This window comes from Balaenoptera borealis, assembly GCF_965194805.1.
Source record: "Balaenoptera borealis genome assembly, chromosome: 17".
Taxonomy (NCBI): Eukaryota; Metazoa; Chordata; class Mammalia; order Artiodactyla; family Balaenopteridae; genus Balaenoptera; species Balaenoptera borealis.
This window is the reverse complement of record NC_138876.1, coordinates 32553166-32573754: the sequence shown is the minus strand read 5'-3', so window position 1 is coordinate 32573754 and position 20589 is coordinate 32553166. Positions and strand designations below refer to the sequence as shown.

Genomic DNA, 20589 nt, shown 5'->3' with positions numbered 1-20589 from the left:
CTATAGCTACTTCTCACTGAGTAAGGGAAGAGGCAAAACCAATAGTTTGAATATTTTAAATTGACACTTCCCACGTCTTCAAAGTTGTTCCACAGTCAATGTGGCAGGAGTAGTCGATGCAGCAAGACCCTCCGCCTTCCACTCCACCCACATGAAAATGCTAGATAAAACATAGCAAAATCATTTGGGGACATAAATTTATCCTGAATCCATCTGGCCACTTGAATAAAATAAAATCTGTGAGCAGTTATTCACATATGGACTTACATTAAAATATAAATAAATGTACTGTACAGTATTCCACATTGTGGACCTGTTTATGTACGTATACAATGTTAGGGGGAAATTCTGAACTTCTGTAAATGCATGTGACACTTTAATAATCTTTGTGATGTTCACATCATAGTCATGAAGTAACGCAAACTACGTGATAAACTTATGTCCTGAAAGTGGAATGAATCACCTTAAGATGGCTGCTTTGTCAGGCTTGGTTTAATCAAGAACCTGTCTTGTCCAACGTAATGCTGTTAGGTTAATGTGTAATATTTGTGTGTGGTGTTCTCCCTCTGCCTCAAAGGAGTGTTTCACAGAGGCTGGTGTTAAATTTCTTATATAGTATTAATGAAATTTGACTATGTTAAAAATATATGCACAGATAATTCTTTAACATACAAATGCCTGTCTGAAAAGTGGGCCCCAACCCCTCAACCTCCACCTGTAGAACACCTCTAGAACACCTGACTTTTAAAAGAAATTATTTGGCCTTTGTTCATTTTTAGAGGACAGAGAAAAGCTGTAACAGAGCTGGTACTCAGGAGAACTGAGCTCAGAGAAAAATCTCAGGAGAGCCTTGTTTATATGTGAGAAAATGTACCAGTTCTTCCCTAAATTTGCCTAGGTATTTTTAAAAATCACTTAGCACTGCCTGAAATTTCACCAATTAGTTAAGGATATTGTTTGAAAATGAAAATATGTCTGAAAGATGAATCCATTTCACCAGTTCATGTTAATCTTAAAACCGGTCTGAAGGTAGCTGTGCTTCGAGAGTAGAAGTCTTCATTGGAAGAGGAGAAATATGGAGCTGATGATTTGGAATTTCTGAGCTTCACGCTCACTGTTAAATGAGATCATTCTCACAACAACCTACAAGGTCATTACTATTATTATGTCCCATTTACAGATGAGAAAACTGAGGCACAGAGTGTTTAAGTAATTGCCCAAGGTCATACAGCTAGGAAGTGGAAGAGCTAGGATATATATCCAAGCCTAATTCCAGAGTTCACACCATTAACCACTGTGCAAATAGTTATGTTGATGGGATCAAATAATACAATAATATTATTAAATTATGAAATGTTAACTAATAATAATATACAATATTTGACAGCCTGTATCATGGTCCTGAGCTTCTGAGCCTACCACCACTGTTTTTCATCGTAAGAATGCCATGCTTTCTCATCAGTAATAGCAGCTCACTGCATAAATGAGTCACAGGTTCTTCAGGGAAGCAGGTGTAAGTTTTAAAGCCCTCTTCCAGCAAGTGATTGTTGTGTTAAATAATCTCCAAGTTGAGATACAGCTATGAAGAATTCCTGGCCTTTCATGAGACCTGGGAAAACATGTTTGGTAGGAACTGACTAACCTTTACATAGTTCTCTTTAAACTTAAATACGAGAAGCAAGGAGGAAAGGGTCTATTTAAAATTGCAGAATACTTTCTGTAGTGGATATCACTATGGCAAAACAAGAAAAACCCCAATGGAGAAAGATACTCAGTGATTTTTAGAGTAAATAACAGAAACTGGACACCACACGGAAGTCTTAGTGGGTAATAAACAAGGAAAACCATTTAATATGAAGAAGTAAATATAATCTTAGAGGGAGGTCATGCTGTGTGTTTGTGTTTTATGTAATTGCAGTGATAGAAGGGTAGTAACATGATCCCATATATATTTTTAAAAGATAATTCTGGCTGCTTTATGAATAATATCTTGAGGGTAAGAGTGAAAGTGGCTTGGAATAGGATTAGAGAAATGGATAGATATGAGATCTACTTTAGAAGTAGAATCAATAGAGTCTGATGATGATTGGATGAGAGAGGCATACAGTATGGGAAAATAAGGAATAAAAGAGGTTGTCCAAATTTCTGGTTTGAGCAACCATTTGGCTGATGATGTCATTTATTAAGAGAGAAGATAAGAAAAGAAGTAGATTTCTGTGGGAAAGAAATCAAGAGTGTAGTTTGAGAGGTCTGTGAGATATTCTGGTGGTGATGTCAAATAGATGGTAATCAGCTCTGAAACTCAGATGAGAGGTCTGCACTCAATAATAAATTTGAGTGAATACAAATGGTTATTAAAACTGGAAATGGAACTGATCATATAGGGGGAAAGTATAATGAGAGAAGGTGGTCCAGGATGTGTTAAAGATGTTAAAGGTAGAAATTTGATAGAAGAGATGAAGTCAGCCACAAGGGTTGATGAAGAGATGCCAGAGAAATGGGAGAAAAACTCTAAGAATGTGATCCAATGGAAGTCAAGAGAAGATAATGCTTTCAGACCAGAGAGTGGTCAGCTCTGTAGAATGCTGTTCAGGGAGCCAGTAAGATGAGGACTTGAAAGTCCCATTGGACGTGACAACATGGTGGTCATTTTGGACCTTCTAAAGAGCAGATTTATTTTCAATTTATTATATTTTTGTTGGTTTATTCTTTCTGAGTCATTTTGTGCCTCTACAATTTAATGCCTCTCTGAGTGTGTGTGTAATAACCAAAGTAATTTATCTTCAGATTTCCCCTTTAGTTCTATTTTCCTGTTGAATACTGTGCTTTTCCAAACTTGTATTTTAGAAATGTTAATCCTATAATTTTTAAAATTAATGTCTCATGATCTTGAAAGTGTGGCATTATTATAATCAAAGCAGGAATACTTAAGCTGTCTTTGTTTTGCTTTGGTGCTCATATTTTAAATGCTTTTGAGCTGCATACACATATTCCAAATACATGCTAGTGCATCATTATCTCTTTATTTTTAATTACATGGCATTACTTGATCTGTTTCCTTAGCTTTTCTATATTTATCAGTTGAAATAATAATAAATGAGTAAAAGTAATAGATTTAATCGATGGTCAGTTAATTAGTAAATGATACAGTTTACTACTTCTACTGCTTAACACTGTACATGGACATGGTGGCATTCAGTAAATATTTGTTTAATATTGTTCAATAACAAATGTTTGAATGGTCAATTAGTTCTACTAGGCTAACAATCAGTTGTCTTTGTTAAACACTTTCAGTAGATTACCTTTTGATAGGAATATATTCATTGACCCTTTACATATATTTTTTGTGAACAATTTTTCAATGTGCAGAAATGTAAAAAAGGTTTAAACCCATAGTTTAACTGTCTAGGCTTCATCAGATCCTATCACTAATGGATGTGTAACCTTTTATCTTCCTTATACTTTAGCACATAAGAAATGGGGACTAGCACGGACAGGTTACATTGAGATGTTTTAGACATGAATGTATAGATTTTGAAAAAATACTTGAGAGAAAGTCATTGTATAAAACAAAAGTATTATGCATTAGACTGACATAATATCTAAAAACATGGGAAAAACTAAACCACGGGAAATAAATGTCAGAAGCTGAGCATTTGGAACCGTATATGGAGTTTTCAGTAGACCAAAGTTATTGTTTTATGTTTCTTGGACTGTCCCTTAAAATTGGAATAAATTATTTTCAATTGTAGTAGAAGATGTTAGTAAGCTCAAGGAGTATGTAAGGGCTTGCTCCCTCTAGAATGACTCTGAAAGAATGAATTCTAATAGGTGTTTAACGTGAAACATTAAAATTCTAAGCAGTGGTCCACAAATGGAAGACAAACAATGAATGGAGGCCAGTACAAATCAGAAATTTACAGGAAAAGTTTTTATAGAGATTCTTAGAATATTGTTGACACAACTGTCAACAATTGTTTCGTTGGCATTATTTTTTTTAAACCGGCACACACACAGAACATTATAGAAAATATAATTTGGAGAATTTTTCTTATAGTTATTGTGATCATTATAGTGAGAAATACATGTTGATAATAGATTCTCATAGAGTTATTTAGTCTCCAGTGCTGTTTTACATTTTTCTTAATGGACTCCACTATGGAAAAAAACTATGATCTTTCTCACAAAAACTTGTATTAAAAGGAGTACTGTAATGTATGGACTCAAAGAGGAACTTCAGTTATAGGGGGACATTTCCATCCCATCATCTATGTCAAAAGTTCATCCACAGAGTGGTGTAAGCAAAGGAGACATGGTGGTTTGGTAAATCCAGGGTAATCACGGGATCCGAGTAATAATGAACGAGGTTGAGAGTAAAGTTGGGATAAGACTGTGGATGGAGGTGGGACTCAGATCTAAGAGTAGGGAGGTGAGTGGAGCTCTAGTTCTGCAAGGATGGGGGCAAACTGTGTCTTACAAGGTTGACAAGGGGCTTGTTCACTCACGCTGTGACTTCTCATTGACTCCCGAACGCTAGGGCTCTCTGACAAGCACCTTCTAAGTGGCTGTAGAAACCAGAAAACGTACCCTTTGTCAACTGATCTTAGCCTATAATCTGAAGTTGAGAATAAAAATGAATCATCTTAATAAATGAAATTAGAAATAGAACCAAAAATGTTATATTGGTTTAAAATTGCAGTCACCTTGAATTGTGATAAAATATGTAACAATTACATTTTTTAAGATCACTGTCCTTGAAAAGTGTCTTTCAGTGTTTATTCAGTTGCAATACAAAATTTATTAAGATATAAAGTTTGTATTTTTGCCTCACCCAGAGAACCCCTAAAATGCTGCCTTCATAGTGTGAAATACACTATTATTTGAAATGAAATTAATAGTTTATAACAGTGAGTTGTGAAGCAATGACTTTCTTCAGATGTTAGATCAAATGCCAGATAATCACAAAAAAATAAGTAACAGAACAGAAAATAAAGGAACTCAGATATTCTACACCACAGTTTTTCTCTGTCCAAATGCTGATAAATGGTGGCTACACTACAAATAAACATTTCTGGAAAAGCTTTTTGAATGGTGTGGCCAAATTTAAGTATATATATATATATATATATATATATATATATATATATATATATACAATTGCATATTTAGTTATTTTTTAGGCTGTGAATCGAGACTTTTGGCTCCTCCCTAAATGTCTTTTCCCAGTTTGGTGTCAAGTATGGGAAAGGAGTTTAGGATTTGAAACACTACTCTGTTAGGCTGAGTTGCAGAAGGAGTTGCCAAGCAGAAGAATCCAAGTTATAAAGCAGTAGTCAGGGAGAAGCATTACAGAATATTCCCATAACTAGAACACATACTGATTTGCCTTTTTATAATTACTTGCGATTCTTAGAGATTTTTTCTGTGACACCACAGATTTACCTCTTACTGAGACTTTTCTCTGGGAAATAAACCTCTGTCTTCTTAGACCTGAGCTTCTCATATTATTGTGGGAGTATAAATAAAGCATATTAGATGGAACCATTTTGAATTGAATTTTCGGAGGGAAACATGTTTAATCTGTGTTGCTGTTTCCTATTATGAAGTTTCATATCAACACGACAGATGAACTGTTACTTTAAAGGCATCTTTAACACAGAGTACCTTAAGTGGGTGTCAGCTGATAATGAGTTGCTTAGTTTGGTTCCTAAATTGGCCACTTTGCACACAATCTTAACTGTTTACCAAAGGTACTGAGCTCTGAATAGAACTTCCTTCAGGCAGCAATTCACTTATGCCCAATCTAGGTGATGTTTGACCTGGATCTGTACACCATGAATGTTTTTCCTGGGCTTTTTATTTTTGCAATACACTATTTAAAATCCTGCAATTTTTAATGCTTTGAGAGAATCCTCATTCTTTTTTACTGCCTTTGATTTTTAACAACTTTAAATAACTTTGTTATAAATGTTATGCCTTGATATATAATGAAAAATAATTAAGGTGCCTGCAATTTAAAAGTCAACCGGACAATTAAGCCAAATTTCTGTGAAAAATGTTAAGTTTTCTATTTTTATATCAGCATGGTATCAAGCAGTTTAAACAGTGTATAACCATTTATATACAACAAACATATGATTCAGTTAAACTAAATGGTAATCCGCCTTTTATGCTATGTATGTTGAAGTGAATACATGAAGCTTTAGCCAGTAAAGAAAAAGAAGGAACAGTGACAAGTAGGAATTAGACTTAATTGTAATTAAGAGAATCCCTCTATTTTCCATGCATACCTAATATTATTCTCATCACACTGTGGTGTAAGGAATAAATGAGTAATGAGTAAATGAATAGTGAATGAATAAATTAATAATGAATGAATAAAGCAGTTTAAATGAACACACTTTTTATAAATATTGTATAGTTACTGGCATTGGTACCTGAAATGTATATCTAATTTTTAAACTTTGCTGTGTATTTGGGCAGAATGTTGACACTCACAAAACTGTGATGCTGATGTCATAACGATATGAGAAGTTGCTAGGTGATGTTCATCTAGAATCCCAAGGCATTTATAATAGAAGAAATGTTTCTTCTTTTCTCTCAAATGTTTGAGAATGTTACTATGAAGACTGTGTAAATTTATCACAAAGCCAGAGCACTGGCTGGAATAGTGGAAGAGAATATTGGAGCAGGAAGTTTCTCAAACTTGGAAACCATCCTTGCCATGACCACTGCCCTAAAGGACTCTGTGTGTATATATATGGACTCTGAGAGTTGGGTTTTTTAATTTAATTTTTATTTTATATTGGAGCCTAGTTGATTTACAATGTTGTGTTAGTTTCAGGTATACAGCAAAGTGATTCAGTTATACATATACACATATCTATTCTTTTCAAATTCTTGTCCCATATAGGTTATTTCAGAGTATTGAGTAGAGTTCGCTGAGCTATACAGTAGGTCCATGTTGACTATCTATTTTATATAATAGTATGTATATGTTAATCCTAATCTCCTAATTTATCCCTCCCCCCACCTTTCCCCTTTGGTAACACTGAATTTGTTTTCAAAGTCCATGAGTCTGTTTCTGTTTTGTAAATAAGTTCATTTGTATCACTTTTTAGATTCCACATATAACTGATATCATATGATATTTGTCTTTCTCTGTCTGACTTACTTCACTTAGTATGATAATCTCTAGGTCCATCCGTGTTGCTGCAAATGGCATTATTTCATTCTTTTTTATAGCTGAGTAATATTCCATTGTGTATATGTACCACATCTATCCATTCCTCTGTCGATGGACATTTAGGTTGCTCCCATGTGTTGGCTGTTGTAAATAGTGCTGCAATGAACATTGGGGTGCATATATCTTTTCGAATTATGGTTTTCTCCAAATATATGCCGAGGAGTGGGATTGCTGGGTCATATGGTAGCTCTATTTTTAGTTTCTTAAGGAACCTCCAGACTGTTCTCCATAGTGGCTGCACCAATTTACATTCCCACCAACAGTGTTGGAGGGTTCCCTTTCTCCACACCCTCTGCAGCATTTATTACTTGTAGACTTTTTGACGATGGCCATTCTGACTGGTGTGAGGTGGTGATACCTCACTGTAGTTTTGATTTGCATTTCTCTAATACTTAGCAATGTTGATCATCTTTTCATGTGCTTTTTGGCCATCTGTATGTCTTCTTTAGAGAAGCATCTATTTAGATCTAATGCCCATATTTTGATTGCATTGTTTGGTTTTTTGATATTGAACTGCATGAACTGTTTGTATATTTTGGAGATTAATCCCTTGTTGGTCACATTGTTTGCAAGTATTTTGAGAGTTGGTTTTGAATAAAACAAACCAAAATATATCCACAAATATTTCTATTTAGTATAGAATTATTTGCTGTAGAGCGGAATAGTCCAAAGTGGCAAAGGTAGTTGACATCAATTGTGAAGACTGAGGTAGTGATGAATTCCTATATTATCAAGAGCAAATGTGTATCAAGAAGAAAGAGGTTAATTCAGTCTGCAGTGTGGCTTTATAGCCTATCCTGAGCAATTCCTATCTCTTTTAGCAACCAGCCATTTCTGGGTTGACTAGATACACTAAATAGTGACGACAGAGTAGCAATAAGAGTCCTTTTTCTATCTCTTTTTAGCATATCCACTTCTAGGCCTTATTACTTGTTTGTTCCAATACTTCCCAAAAGGACTTACTCCGTCTTTCCTTCTCTTCATTAGTAGTAGTTTGCATTCTCATCATCATCACCTACATCATTTCTAGCATAGAAAAGGGCAAGGCTGCCAAAGGCATAAGTATGTTCCCAGCTGAACTAAGCTATGGTCTAGACGCTACGTAACTACTTCACAAAATAACCTTTTTATGCATTCACATCAGTGACCAAGCCTCTATTTCAGGAATAAACTAATTTAACATACTTTAAAATTTTGGTGATTTATTTTGGCGAGGAAACTATTATAAAAACTGATACATAAATGACAAGTAACTTTCTAGCCTGTTAAGAATTGATGAACTGAAATACATATATGGCTATGTAATATTAATATGTTTTGATTAAATGGGCAAATGTGGATTTAACATTGGTATATAGTTAGAATAAACATTATGGCTTTTAAATATATTTTTTCAATATTTATTTTATTTTGAACCAAATAATTTACTACATAGTTCATATTATATCTATCGTCTATGTTTTGCATGTGTTTCATCTGTGCTTATGTATATGGTATGAGACACCTGTGATACAGTGTATAGGGCACTGAACCTGAAATCAGAAAATCAGTGGCTCTGCCACTTTCTAATTAAACAAGTCATTTAATATTATTGAGTCTTTATTAGCTCATCTATAAAGAAGAAATAATGATGACACTCTCAGGATTGATGTAAGAATTAAGTGGCATAATTGGTATGATATGTTTCATATTCATCAAATAGAATGCTATGATTTTTTTATGCAAGTTGTATCAATCTATATATCTTTTCTTCAAAAATATGATTTTCTTATACAGTAGTGGAATCTTTTTTCAAGGCCAGAATTTGCATTTAGAAAACAATTAGTATGTATATTTGTGAGTCACTTTTTCTCTGATTATTTTGGATGAGTAAGAAAGTTATAAATGTATTATAAATAATTTGAATACTAGACTATAATTGTTCTGGAATTACACTTAGTTTTATATAATGAAACTATATAGTGGCCCATCATTTGAAAACTACATCCAAAGCCGTTTGAATGTACTTTCTGGTGTGGAGGAGATGACATTTCTTATCTTTTATCAGTAGTTTCTTTTTATATAAATTTTTAAATTCCTTTAGGGTTGGTAGTTCATATATCAGAATGGGATAAGGAATAGTAAATCAACTTTTAAAATATATGTAAACCAGAAATATTATTTATATAATATTTATTATATAGGAAAACAATTGAGCATAGGACAAAAAAAAAGTGGAATTGTAAGTTTTCTCAGTAAGTTCAGTATATTCCACAAGTTATCATTCAAGACTAGAAGTCTCTTGGCCATTATTGTGGTTTGTCTCTCTGATACCTGTGTGCCAATAGTCTTCTTTTTCTTTGAAGCTTTCTTCCCTGAAATAAGGTGATTTTCTTCTTTCTTCTTTAGTACTTCCTGTTTCTCCTTGTGTCATTCTTTTATCACTTATCTATATCTCTCAAATCCCAACTATAGGAAAAAATATCAAAAAGCTTCCCAGGACAACTTTGTTCTGAAACTGCAAGAGAGAAGTGATGCTCATGAAGAAACAGATACATCTGGGCTATTCCAGACTAACCTCTTCTTGGTGCATAAAGTCAGGTTATTAACATAGAGAAGGCAGGGCCCAAGCAACTTGAGTGTGACCGCTGATTGAGTTCTTAGATTCCCTATCCCCATGCAGTCACTAGTAGAAACCCAAGATAATTCCCTTCCTAAGTGACTTTCAACTATCATTATGATGTCCCTGGGTGCCAAAATAAAACTTTTCCACGCTTGGCCAATTTATTTTCCTAGGATTTTCCTACTTAGTCCCTCTTCCTTGAAACGTTTCTCTTGATCACAACTTAGTACACACATGTGAACACACACAAACACACAGGGGTGCATACACATTCATGAAACAATACTGCAATTGATACAATAACTACATGGTCTACACTCTAATATTTTATTTCATTTTATTTTTTAGAATGCTGATCATTCTAATGATAAGTTATTTTCGTGACTCACTAAAAATTTGTGACCCACAGTTATAAAAAATACATTAGATGACTTACAATAGTCCTTTCAGTTTCCAAAATTCTATGATTCTCTTTATTCTTATAATGAAAGTTTCATTTAATAAAAACATTTCTATTCTCTGAATAAAAGCAATATGGTATGAAAAAATACTCAGAGTTCCTGGTTTTATCAGTGTCTATTGAAATGCTGGTATTTTAGGAAGGTGAATAATGAATAGGAAATTGAACTAAGAGAGAGTTGTAGGAATGTTAATGAGAAACGACAAAAGCCTATCAGAAAAACAGAAGCAAGAAACCTGGATGATCCTAAGTCTAAGCAACCAAAAGTTGTTATTATGTAAGAGCACTCTTATTTGAAAGTTGCCTAATTTTTAGAAAGATTTGGGAGGATTATTACTTGAGTGCGTTGTTTTGTACTTTCTAAATTGTGATGTGCTATGGCCAAAGCTGTTAACATACCTAGAAGGCCCTGTGTGATCTGTCCCCTTCTCTGCCTCTTATCTCTCTGACCTCCTTTCCTTCCTACTCACTCCACTCCAGCTACCCTGGCCTCTTTGCTGTTCCATGGACACACCAGGACATCATATCTTAGGGCCTTTGCACTGCGGGCTCTCTTTGCCTCAAACTAACTCTCTTCCTCACATATCCGAATGGCTTACCTCCTCAACTTCTTCATACATCTATTCAGATGTTGCCTTGTCAATGATACCTACCCTGACAGCTCTTTTTTAAATTGCAGACTGTCCCATACCCCTTAACTTTATTTTTTGCCATTTTCATTTATCTCCCTTTTAATGCTATATAATTTACTGATTTACTGTGTCTTTCTCCCCCTGCTAGAATATAAGTTCCATCAGAGCAGAGATTTTTATCTGCTTTGATCACTGTATGTCCTAGGTGTTTACAAAGGTACCTGACATACACTGGGAGCTCAATTACTATTAATTGAATGAGTATTTGTATTTCCCAGTACATCAAGCAAAGAACTTGTTCATATATAGTACTCAGGAAATATTTATTGTATGAAAGAACCATTTTAGATTGTATAATTTACATTTTACAAAACATTTTTGAAATCCCCTAAAACACACAGCCAACAATCAAGCTATGACATGGTTAGGACTGGAATCATTGTGCCCTCCCTTCCCACCTGCCTAGATAGGGGAATTGAGAGGTCTAGTGACTTGTCTAAAGTTACAAAAAGTAGGACGGTCTTCTGACTTATGCTAAAATGGAATTACGGTTGCTTTATGTTCTGGGATAGAGATTTGCAGTTTGCAGAATGTGATGTTATTTCACTTATAAACTTTTGTTTCTGGTATGTCTGTGTTGCTTCCAAATTTATGTTAAGAGGATGTTACCTGTTATTTAGATACTAAAGCCTTACAGAGTTCATTGTCCTTCTTAGCAACAATAGGTAGCAGATTATCTAATTTGGAGGAAAAAAAAGCATTAAAGATTCGCAAAATTGATAAACATCACAGTACTTTTTTAGTGTTGGTTCTTTTTCAGGCTCTTGATATTTTTTTTTTAACCTTTTTTACCTTCCGTTGACTTTTTAATCTTTTTAAGAAAGAAGGTAAACGAGAAAGCTTTGATTCTAGGCTTTCATGGGACCTGTTGAAAATTGGGGAGCCTTTGTTTTATGATTTGGAGAAAATTTCAGTATTTCCTATCTACGCTTGAGGAACGTTAACCAATTTTAAGTGAGACTGGGGAAAGTGACTACCAAAATCTGCCTGAGATAGTTCCCAGCTGCGATGCCTAACGTCTTGCGTCTAATTAGCGACCGTTCCCTGGTGTTAATCACGCGGGGGAAGGGAAGAAACGGAAGCAGCAGGAGCTTCTCCGGGCTCAGAGTTGCCCCGAAGCCGAGGAGCGCGCTCCGGAGCTGCCAGCCCGCCGAGGTGCCGCCGCCGCCGCCGCCGCCGCCGCCTCCTCCCCTTCCGGCTGCTGATTGGCGGAGACCTCAGCATCAGCAGCATCTCCCTGCGAGGGGAGGGCGGCAGGACCGACTCGCCGCCGCAGCCTCCGGGCACCTCAGCTCCCTCCTGGCGAGACCTCGGACTTTCACAGCGAGCAGCCGCGTCCCCGCTCGCCACCGCCTGGGTCCCCACCTCGTACCCCTCCCCAAAGGAGTGGAGGCCCCGGCAGCCAGGAAGACCACGTCTGGTCCGGACCGGGTCAGGGAGGCAGGGGCCAGTACCCCAGGGTCCCGCGGCAGCATCCCGGCCCCCGAAGCGCTGCGGTCGCCGCGCCCCAGCCGCCAAGACGCCGCGTATCTTGTACCGCGGGAAAAGCGGGTCTTCGTCCAAGATGGGCCGGCAGGGCTTGGGGGGCGCCGGCGCCGCGGGGCGCTCCATGCAGCGCTCCCAGAGCCGGAGCAGCCTCTCCGCCTCCTTCGAGGCGCTGGCCGGCTACTTCCCCTGCATGAACTCCCTGGAAGAGGAAGAAGGAGGTGAGCCTGTAGTTAGTGTGTCTGTCTGTGTACATCTCGCATCTCGGAAGGTCGGTGGTTGGAGGGTTGACAGGGTTGGAGAACTCCAAGTAGCAGTGTCCCTACCCCCTCCTCTCTGGGGGACTGTGGAGCGGGAGACCCCCAGAGCGCCAGCTGGGCCGAGGAGAAGTTCTGTTGATTGGTTATTTGGGGAGCTCCACAGGCGCCGACTTGGGAAGAGGCTTTCCTAATGAAGTTGAGTTAAACAGTGCTTGGCAGTTGGATGAGGATGGAGACGGGTGGGAGGCAAGGCGGCCCTGTTGGGTGCACCCAACTCTGTTTTGTTTTCGTTTACTCCCGAAGTCTTGGTATTAGCATTTGATTTCGAGGACACAATCAGAATTTAAAGGGAAAAGCAGCAGCAAAACTTTGAAACAGGAATCCCAGCCTGTGAACACTCAAGATCCGAATGAGGGGAAAGGGTGATACAATGGACAGGTCAAAGGTTGATAGTGCTAAAGGAGGCTGGTTTGTGCTGTGGGCCTTTGGAACTTCGCTGGCAGGCACAACACTATGAATCTCACCATTGGTTGTTTGTCTCTGGTGTTTGAGTGATGTCATTATAATTAAGCTAATGAGAAAAACAGCAAAGGGGACTCAAACTTTTCACCAAGAGACTGCAAGTCCTTCATAAAGTTTTCAATAATACAACATACGTTTTCTTTGTGAAGAACTTTCCTATAAGATTTAACAACTGATACTAAAAACATAATTTGTAAATCAAAGTAAGAATTGACTGCTAAATAATAGCATCCCAACATTTGAAATGCTGTTTATTAATTTATTGATAAGCTAGTTGCAAACTGTGTTCATCTTTGCACGCACGTATATCCAGAGTGGGTTGGTCATCATCATGTTACCTCTATTATTGTATATATCATTGTATAGAATAGGATTTATTTGGCTTTTATTCTGTGACAATCAATGAGCTCTTACTAGGAAATCTGTAGTGACCCCTGATTTAGAAGAAACTAACTACCTGCTCTGAGAACAGGTAGAAATTTTTTTTTTTCCCGATTTTTCCCAGTGGAGGGCAGGGAGGAGGAAGATGGCTGATTAATAATATGTCTGAAAAGTGTTCTTTAAGATAATTCGCTAGTTAGAGCTATCCAGGTTTCTTCTAGCTTATTGTTGCAATATCAGTTTGCACTAGATCAGTACAGGTTTAATGGTAGGGTACTTCTCTATATAAATGTGACTTTTAATTTTCATACTAATCTTTTGCTGTTCTTGTTTGTACATTTACATTTTACTCGTTTTCTACTATTAAATGTTTAACATTTCAGGAAATGTAAGCAAGTCAAGATATTAGAAAATCAAGTTGGGTAAATGAATGATCATAATTGTAGCTAAAACTTTCAGTATCAGCTATTATCTAGGCACTATTCTAAGAACCTGACATGCACTTACTCTTTTAGGCCCATAACAACCTTATGAGGCAGTGCTTTTATTTTTTTTATTTTTTTTATTTTTTTTTTTTGAGGCAGTGCTTTTATTATCTCAGTTAACAAAGGAGGAAACTGAGGCAGAGAAATTCAGAAACATGCTCAAGGTCCCCCAGATAGTAGGTAATAGAGTTAGCATATGAACCCAGGCAGTCAACAACACAATCTGTGCACCCAACCCAAGCTATATTAGTTTATTATTTGCATATACTTGGCCACAATCACATACCTAGTAAGTGGTGAAACTAGAACTCAAAGCCAGGTGTGCCTAAAAATACATATTTAGATAAAACACATTATTATACACTCATTTCTCAATTGTTAATTTTTACACCAAGTCTTCAGCCTTGACTTTGCTTCAGTTGAACTATCATCATTCTTTCTTAAGTTGTAGCTAGAATTAATTGGATTTACAACATACCATCCTAAAAGCCTTTTTTGAGACAAGAAAAACTTATGTAAGTGTGAAATTTTTTCAAAATTTAAAGTACATTGACTTAACCTTGGCTCATACAGACTAATCCCAAAGGAAATTCCTACATCTACATATGGGAAATTGGAACAGATTTCTGTCCTATAATATGGTTTCTTGAGTCGCCAAGACAAAATGAAGCCAAAGTAAGTAACTAGAGAGGAGGCATTCCCCATAAAATAGAAGTCTTTCCACTGGGGTGTAGTGATTTTACAGCCAAGAGAAGAAATCCTAACTTTCTTCTTTGATTTTGCTATACTCCTACCACCCTTGAAAGTCCTGAGATTTTTGAGGGTATTTCAACATACCCTGCAGAGTTATAAAAGTTAGAAATCACTGGCCTGGAGCAGTGCTTCTCTGCAATTATTTTCTCTTGAGACACCCACACAGGACACATAAAGTTCATGTGGATAACATACTCTCATAAGCTTACTCAGGACTATGTTATCATAGTCACAACTGTGAAACCCATTCTAATTTATAAAGAAAAACCATCACAACAGATGATTTTCACACTGGTTGAGAACAGCTTTTCTAAAGAGAGCAGTGGTCTACCAACTAGTGTGATTTGACTAAAGTAACTGATCAGTAGTCTATCTCATTTTACAGCTTCTCACTCTCACACTCTCTCTCTCTCCTTTTTTTTTTTGTCTTTTCAGATATAGTGCAATAGCTAACCAATCTCAAATGTACTCTGCCTTCCAGTTCCATATTCTCATTTTATTCTTGGACAGCACATCCAGGAATTACCATTCTACACAAGAAGTGCTGAGAAATTTATTGAGAGACCATATTCTTTTCACTCATTCATTCATTTAGAAATATTTATTGAGGCTCTGAGATGTGTTAGTCGCTATGCTAGTCCCTGAATTAGCTGAATATGCTCCCTACCTTCTTAGAGCTCACAGTCTAATGGAGATAGATATTAATAGGAATAACTATGTAATTAAAACTGTGACAGGGCTTAGGAGGGTGAAGTACAGAGTGCAGTAAGAGATGATACGAAAACCTAATTGAGGAGTTAGAGAAGGGTAGGTACCCTGAGACAGTGAGGGTTAAACAGTGATAGCTCTCATTGCCTCCTGCACACCTTTGAAAGCAATTTGCCCAGAGTCCACAGCCAGTAAGTGGGGGAGCTGAGATCAAAACCCATAATCTGGCTCTGAAGTTTAAAATCCCAACTACTCTGTGTACTGTTTCTTCGTTATTGTACTGCATTTTCTTGTAATATGTTGTGTTTTGAAAATCAAGTACAATAATAATGGTTACCATTTATTGAGCACCTTCTCTGTGCCGTATACCTTTGATTTCATGATGATTCTTCAAGGAGATTATCATTTTCATTTTATATATGCAAAAACTGAGATTTAGAGATATTAAACAACTTGGCCACAGATTATAATCTCAGTGGGGCTGACTTAAGTGAGGAGGAAAGGGACATTCGTATAAGCAAAATAAGTTAAGATTGTTGACTGGTCTTTGTAGCATCTCTTTTGTTTGCTTGCAGTTCTTTTTTATTTTACTTTACTTTTTGTTCTTTGTCTCGGGACATATTCCAGATAACTGTTCTCCAAATCTCTGGGTAATTTTCTTTTTCAAGTAAAAGTAAGGATAATAGAACCTACGTGTTCTTTAACTGTTTATAAATTATGTTTATTTATCATTGAGCCCTCTGAGATAAGTATTAGCTTCACTATATAAACTACTTGGCCCCAACATTGAACCCACCTCCCTAATATAGAATATTACTGTATGTAGAATTTTTAAACATTACAGATAATTCTAAGAGAGAAGGAACCAGTGAAATGGTTACCATTCCTAGCAGGAGAAGCTAAGCCTCCCACCCACAGATCCAAGAGCAAATGGTACGGTCATATAATGTAGGGAAATTGCCCATATCCTAATATTTGTAGATCTGGTTTCTCAAGCTATCTTAAAGTGACTTGTGTTTCTGGGCTAGTGATTCTTGTTCAGTAATGTACATATAATATGTGATGAATTTGATTTGCTTGATTTTATGGCCTTCCTTCTTTGTTTAAAATATGGCTTGGCAATTATACAGAAGAAGAGATCCTATCATCTTAAGGTTATTTAACTGAATAAATTAACTTATTTAATTTCTTTTACATGCTGCTATCTTGAAAATTAAGTTACAGGAAAATCATCTAAGAAACAAGAATTGTTTAAAAATCACCAGAAAAACTGAGGAAAGTATCTTTACAGGTGATAGTGAAGCTATGAGGAATTAATATAAAAGGAACTAAACAGACTGTAACCGGAAGACCTATTTAACTATCCCCCACTCTTTAAGAGGCTACGTTACCTTATTCTAATCCCTTTGTAAATAATACACTTAATTCTTCTTTAATTTATTTTTTATTGAAGTACAGTTGATTTGCAATGTTGTGTTAATTTCTGCTGTACAGCAAAGTGATTCAGTTATACCTATATACATTCTTTTTTATATTCTTTCCCATTATGGTTTATCACAGGATATTGAATATAGTTCCCTGTGCAGTTAATTCTTAATAAGCAGTCCCATTTGATTAAAATGGAGTTTCTTTGCCCATGCTCCATTGGAATAAAAAATTCTCCATACACTTAAATATAATCCTCCTAAGTACAGACATCATGTCTAGCACAGTAGGTATTCACTAAGTGTCTATTAATAGTAACAGTAAAAGAATAACAGTATATAGTTCTACCATTCTTTTTAAGCTGAATATCAATGTAACTGACTGCTAGCCATCATATTTATACTATTTTAAAATTATAACATGTGATCTAGACTTACTAAAATTCAGTGATCATAGTTGTACATTTTCACAATGCCAATATTGGGGACAGGACATGGATAGACAATAATAGTCCAAATATGTGTCTTTTATTAGGGTATATTATTTTTCCTAGATTATGATTGGTTATGTATAATAAACCATTCCTTATACGAGTCCACGTCATATTCAACAGTAGCACAATTTTTATATTAGATTTATATTCTAGGTCGATAAAGTGAAGCAAAATATTTTGGAATTTAAAAGGATAAATCAAAGAACAGTTCCACTCATAATGCTTATCAGATATTACATTTTTAATCTAAGATTCAGAATCTTTCACTGCCAAGTGTCCAAATAATACCCTTAAAGTAATTTAAATTTAATACAAAAGTCAAGTTAAACCCCAATTTGCTATCATCCTTCAGCAGGTTCACTAAATTCCAAAAACTAGAAACGGGGACACACTTTCCTATGGAGACATCTTGTGTATAATGACTTATAAAAGAAACCCACTAGTAAGTTTCACTAGCTGTAATGGCAGCTTCCAGTTGCTGCCAAGGACTATGGTTAAGTGCTCTCTGCTGGTCTTCATAGACCCTTATTATGGACCAGAAAACATCGTTCTGTATATTTGTTTTATCTCATATTGTAATGGTATTTGATTGGAGAGGAGGGGATTTACCTAATGCCATGTATATATAATACTATTTGACCACTTGAAGAAAAAGCTAACACAAAAATGATAAGTTCTACTTTTAAAGTATCATTTCTTTTTTTTTAATTAATTAATTAATTTATTTTTGGCTGTGTTAGGTCCTCGTTGCTGTGTGCGGGCTTTCTCTAGTTGCGGTGAGCGGGGGCTACTCTTGGTTGTGGTGCGCAGGCTTCTCATTGCGGTGGCTTCTCTTGTTGCAGAGCATGGGCTCCAGGCATGCGGGCTTCAGTAGTTGCAGCACGTGAGCTCAGTAGTTGTGGCTCACGGGCTCTAGAGCACAGGCTCAGCAGTTGTGGACCCATGTCCCCTGCATTGGCAGGCAGATTCTTAACCACTGTGCCACCAGGGAAGTCCCTGCAGTATCATTTCTTAAGGTTTAGATTTTGCCTAATGAGACTAAAATGAAAGGGTCATTTATTTTAGCTATTCCAGTGATCAGTTGTTCTCTTATTATTCCTGTAAGTCGAGGGCCAGGAAAGTAACATACTTCAGTGAAGTAGGCCAGATATAATACAAAAGGGAAAATGCAGGAACTCTGAAAATCTGGAGAAAGCTTATCCATCCAAAAAGGAATGGTGAATACTCAGTTCTAGCTAATTGATGCCAAATTGAATATCAGCCCAGGGTTGGCAAATTTATTCTTCTCAAGAGAAGCTATAAATCTGAATGTTTACTTAAAGCCTTTAAATTTTAAATTGTTAGTGCCTAAGTGAAAAAATTTAAACATTATTAATTGAACCCACCTAGCTATTGACCAAGTGTGGCTTAAATGTGTGCCACCAGTTGGCACCTTCTGCCAAGGAAATGCTTCCTTCCCAGCTTTTTTCAGTTCTTTTTCTTCCTTCCCATTCTCATTATCACCTTGATATCATTAGTCCTTGATAATTTAGGACTGAATTAGTCCATCTTTGAAATCATTTTCAGTTGAAGAAAAAGCTAACACAAAAATGATAATATCAGTTCTACTTTTAAAGTATCATTTTTTTAATTAATTTATTTATTTATTTATTTATTTATTTTTGACTGTGTTGGGTCTTCGTTGCTCTGCGCGGGCTTTCTCTAGTTGCAACGAGCGGGGGCTACTCTTTGTTGCGGTGCGTGGGCTTCTTATTGCTGTGGCTTCTCTTGTTGAGGAACATGGGATCTAGGCCTGAGGGCTTCAGTAATTGCAGCATGCAGGCTCAGTAGTTGTGGCTCGTGGGCTCTAGAGCGCAGGCTCCGTAGTTGTACAGCATGGGCTTAGTTGCTCCGCGGCATGTGGGATCTTCCTGGACCAGGGATCAAACCCGTGTCCCCTGCATTGACACGCAGATTCTTAACCACTGCGCCACCAGGGAAGTCCCCATCATCTTGATCTTGACACTACTCTCTCTCCAAAAACTTCAGTAGATTCCCATCTCCTACTAAATAAAACCTTTAGCCTAACATTCAAAGTCTTTCACAATCTGGTTCTTACATTCAGTTTAGCTTCCCTACCTTCCAAAGCCCTTTAGGAGCCCAGTGAATTAGTAGAACTAAGCTTTTTTGCTCTTTATCTCCAAATTTAATAGCTTCAGATTCAAAGTTTGGGGCGGTGGTGTCTCATCAGCAGAACCTCAGCCATTTACTCATGTCGTAATTGCCAGGCAGGTTGGAAAAATGACAGCTGACAATTTTAGCTTCTACAGTTAAAGGATGGGTTATTTCTCATACATAGAAAGAGGGTTCAAATGCTGGTGAGCCAAAAACCCTAACAAATATCCATCTAATTATATAATTACCAGTGGGGGGAAAAAAACGTAAAGCTCAGCCTAATTACCTATTTTTTTAAATTAATTAATTAATTAATTTTTATTTTTGGCTGTGTTGGGTCTTCGTTTCTGTGCGAGGGCTTTCTCTAGTTGCGGCGAGCGGGGGCCACTCTTCATCGCGGTGCGCGGGCCTCTCACTATCGCCGCCTCTCTTGCTGCGGAGCACAGGCTCCAGACGTGCAGGCTCAGTAGTTGTGGCTCACGGGCCTAGTTGCTCCGCGGCATGTGGGATCTTCCCAGACCAGGGCTTGAACCCGTGTCCCCTGCATTGGCAGGCAGATTCTCAACCACTGCGCCACCAGGGAAGCCCTAATTACCTATTTTTAAGTCTTTAAAAATACTGGCTTGCTATTTGGTCTTTGCTCAATAAGGTAAAGTATGTGGCTCTCTTAATTTTAACTTTTCCTGCAGATTTGGCCACCCAAAATATCTATGGACATTTTTATTTTGCATATAGAACATAGTCAATCCCTCCCCCAGAAAGACAACCTTAAAATGTCATCCATATACCATGCAGATTGAAATCTAGGATCTTTGAGTGATGTATAGTCCTCTCCTTCATATCCACATGTGGCTTTTCAGGTTATAGTGACCTGTAAACCTAAAGACGCAGTATCTGCCTCCAGTACATCCAATTTAAATGGT

At 36.9% G+C, this 20589-nt stretch overlaps 1 protein-coding gene across 28 annotated transcripts in view; it reads left to right on the top strand.

Annotated features, from left to right (window-relative positions):
• RIMS2 (regulating synaptic membrane exocytosis 2) overlaps positions 1–20589 on the top strand; it is a 590702-nt gene that overhangs the window by 553362 nt on the left and 16751 nt on the right. Inside the window, exon 1 of one of the 28 annotated variants that reach the window (XM_082364196.1) lies at positions 12356–12706. The exons of the other annotated variants lie outside the window; for them this stretch is intronic. Within the exon in view, the coding sequence (XP_082220322.1) occupies positions 12565–12706 (142 nt within the window). The 5' untranslated portion in view covers positions 12356–12564. Of the gene's footprint in view, positions 1–12355; positions 12707–20589 lie in introns of those variants that run through there. 28 annotated transcript variants of the gene reach the window in all.